Source organism: Protopterus annectens, chromosome 1.part2 (genome assembly GCF_019279795.1).
Source record: "Protopterus annectens isolate FY-2018-M chromosome 1.part2, PAN1.0, whole genome shotgun sequence".
NCBI classification, from domain to species: domain Eukaryota; kingdom Metazoa; phylum Chordata; order Ceratodontiformes; family Protopteridae; genus Protopterus; species Protopterus annectens.
In genome coordinates this window covers 397,172,194-397,175,954 of record NC_056727.1, presented here as the reverse complement: position 1 = coordinate 397,175,954, position 3,761 = coordinate 397,172,194, and the positions used below count along the sequence as shown (strand labels likewise).

The 3,761-nt window shown below is 43.0% G+C and overlaps 1 protein-coding gene across 1 annotated transcript; it reads right to left on the bottom strand.

The window, feature by feature from the left end:
* Positions 1 to 428: 428 nt before the first annotated feature.
* LOC122789289 lies at positions 429 to 3,046 on the bottom strand. The gene has a single exon (XM_044056604.1). The coding sequence runs from the start codon at positions 2,715 to 2,717 to the stop codon at positions 1,122 to 1,124; it is 1,596 nt and encodes a 531-aa protein (XP_043912539.1). The 5' UTR covers positions 2,718 to 3,046; the 3' UTR covers positions 429 to 1,121.
* Positions 3,047 to 3,761: the final 715 nt, after the last annotated feature.

Genomic DNA, 3,761 nt, shown 5'->3' with positions numbered 1-3,761 from the left:
AAGGAACTCAGTTCTTTCTTTTAATAGGAAAGTTAAGAAACATCAAGGCCTAGGTGATACAATGCCACTGCCAAGTTTACTCAGTGACAGTTTACTTCAGTTGACAGAAGAGAATTGAAAGAAATACACAAATTACTCAATAGATGGGCTCAAGAATTCAGTTTTACAATTTTAGGGCAGCTGACAAATCAGGGTGAGGAGAGACATGTAACTCTAGCAGACATCTTCAGTCATATAAATGAATCCTGCAACAATAATCCTTATGATTTGCCTCAATAGCGACCTATTGAGTTATACAGTGATTTACACCTATTGACAGAGTGAGAGGGACACTGAATGACATTATGAAATATTTGCACTAATTGCCATAGATAATTAAATCAACTTAAATCAATGAAAATGTGGACTAAAGTCAGTCGATCAGAATATTAAAGAAGAAAAAATGATTTATTAGTGTGTGCTTGTAAACAATGCTACGTTTAATTCTAACGGCGGAAATCAAAGACTGTAAAAACATACATTTATTCAGAACTTAGCCTGGAGCAAATATTATCATAGACTGTCCCATTTCGCAGTTAAAAAAAATCACTTTCTTGCATAAAAAAGTTCGTGTCTGAAATGCATGCCGGCTTTACTGAAAATACGAAGAATTACAACGCGCTCTTGAGGAACTGTATTCTTATTCACAGTGAAGTGAGAAGCAAATCTCTGTCTCAGTTTCCAAGGTGTAATGTTCATAATTAAAACTCCAGCTTGTCATGCGTAATGTTTAATTTTTATACAGATTTTAGTTTTAAGGCAAAATGCAGACTGCGCTGAAATCAGATAAATATTCCACCTAGAAAAGAACCATTCAGCAAGAATTACAATGTGGGTTAAAGCCGAGAAATGTCCAGGAAAGCCTTGCAGACAGAAATGGCAACAATTATTAGCACATATGTTCTTCAGAGCAGACATACATCCGTGTTAATAACGTCGAGGTTCTTAGTCAACTGACATACACATTCTGGTTTTAACTGTCCTTAACTCTCGATGCTTGTCGAAAGGTGTCCATAAGGAGTTTGCTAGCCGCCCTAAAGGAGCTTGCACGAAAAGCTACCCCCATAAAGCTAACAGGACATTTAAGAAGTGCTCTTCTTAAATTGAAAGTCAAACTCACACTTGACCTCACTAATGCCATCAATGCTGGGCTTGCTGCCTACTTGTTGGTGACTTTTGCTAAGAGGGAAAGTCTCCGATCTAGGTAGCATGGATCCCAGTGCCACCTCGGGGCAGGACTGAGCAGTACCATCAGTGCCACCTACACTTCCAAGTCCTTCTGTGTCCTGTTCACGGAAATCTGGGAATGTGAAGCGCCTGAGAAGTTTATTCCCAAACACGACGAATGTTGTCCTTGGAGAGCAGGATGATGGGGAATTTGAGGCTGAAGGCACTAACTGCGGGTTTGATGTTAAGTTCAAGTTCTTTGCTTTACACCTAGGTAAAATAGTGCGATCTGGTGGGGTAGGGGAAAAGACACTGTTTGGCAAACTGCTGCGTTTTTTGTAGTAACTTTCACTCAAACTATTCATTTTAGCATCTATAGACAAATGCTTTGTTTTTTCCCAATTAAAGTTGTCTCGACATGCTTTAGCTGGAGCAATCGGTGTTAAGAGAATGTCCAGGTGGTTGAGCATCGAACTGTTGTTAGCAAAGTAAGTAGGGCCTCCTGACCTATTTGAAATGCCTATTTGTGCTGATTTAGTTCGTGTCGGTGAATAATGTGAGGGGACGTTGGACAAAGGAGGAAAACATCCATCACTGACCTTCTCCACCTGTCTGTCCGAGATGTTACCATACTGTACACTCCAGGATCGTATACGAGGTATTGGGGTAGGGAGGCTGGATAAAACAGGAGCAGGCGAATCAGAGCAGCTCTCTGTGCCCCTTTTCTCCTCGTTAATCAAGTCCATGGACTCCAGTCGTCTTCTAAATATTAGAGATCGATTCCTGTCCAGAGTTGGAAGGGTACGCTTCTCCAAGAAGGGTCCAACACTGAGATGATGCAAGGAAGGTATCTCAAATTTAGGATCAGCTTGTTGCTGGACCAGCTCTGCTACCGTTTGTTTTTCATTGTGTCTGACTCTTGACTGCTTGTTTTCCCCTTCTTGCAAGTTCAATAATTCAGATTCACAGTCTTTCTTGCTTTGACTGTTAAGTACGAGGGCACAGTCCTGGTGGTCCATATACCTGGCAATGTGTAAAGCAGAATTACCCACCATGTTAGCCCGGTCAATATCTAAACCAAATCGCTTAAACGCCCTCACCAGGAATTCCACAACAGCGCTGTGTCCGGCTACAGTGGCATATATTAGAGCAGTGTTGCCCCATACGTCCTCTAGTTCAGGGTCAGCGTTTTTCTGTACCAGTGCCTTGACGGTATGGAGACAGCCCACTTCGCAGGAATAGCTAAGAGCCGTGCGCCCCACATCGTCCTGGCAGTTCACATTGGCACCCCGCTCCAACAGCAGGACCACAAAGCGTGCACGAGCATCAGCCTCTTGCAACAGTACTGCTTCCATCAGTGGTGTTCGCGCCTCGTGCGTCCGCACGTTCACAATTTTGTCGTCCAGCACATCCAGGATAAAACGCGCCAGGTGAATCTTATCCGTAACCATGGCATCTAGCAGAGCACGTATACCGGTCTGTAGACCATATTTCACAACTAATTTCTGCATGGTCTTGAGATGGCCTAGAACTTTTGTGTTTTTATACACTGCTGTGCAGTAAGTCTTGAGAACTTATTCCTCCAGCTTGATAAGTAAGGGAACGAAGCCTCTGTACCTCGTTCCCTATTTATGTATGGGAAAACATAATTGAAACGCTGTAACCAAGGCGACGCGCAGCATATCTGTAGAAGAAGTAGTCTGCTTGCTTGGCATTTCCCCCCGAAGCCTTTAACGTATTCCACTTAAAAGGCAGATATTCGGCATCTCTTGCAAACCTGTTGCTAACAGGCAAGAAGAAAGGACCACAGTGACAACAATGATCCTAGCGCTTGGGCTGGGCAATTATTATCAGCCTCCTGCTCATACATAGTTGTAATCAGCTGCACATTTGCTTATAGGATGCGGCTGAACTGCATTTTGTTGTGTGGATGCGTGCTTAGGGTTACGGTCTATCCTTCTTTACGCAGGACAGTCCTTATTTTGGCAGTTAAGTTCTATAAAAAATATTAGTCGAAAAGACCTTTGCGCTTGTTTCCCACCTTTTCTGTAACTACTAGTCTAGTCCAGTCCAGATACAGATTTGCTGTATCAAGGACCGCTTGTAAGCTTGTGTGCCCCCCCCCCCCCCCCAAGCCTTTCTGTGTTGGAGGGAAGCCTTCTAGCTTATCAGAGGGAGTGATAAGCACTAGGTAGCCTATCTACCACAAGATCCAGGTACAGATTCTTAGTTTTAGCACCTGATTTTGCTTATGCGTGCTCAGCACTTTTTCAGAACTTGTTGTTAGCACTAAATAAGCTACAAATTACTACATCACTCAACCTTCCTCTTTACCTAGAGGAAAACAGTTTTTTTACTTACTTTCCTCACTTGCTTAGAGAAAAACAGCTCTTATACTCACTTGTCTAGAGGAAAGTAGTTTTTTATTCAGCCATGTCTAAGGGTCAGCTTTCAGTGTTCTCTCCTGTCTATCTGATGAATCTGGGCATCTTGGGGCAATGTAGCAATTGCCTCATGTACACAGACAACCTCCTACCATCCAACACCACAACCTG

Bases quoted from the DNA above. Each gene is read 5' to 3' on its own strand.
- LOC122789289 (XM_044056604.1), bottom strand. From the start codon at position 2,717: ATGCAGAAATTAGTTGTGAAATATGGTCTACAGACCGGTATACGTGCT.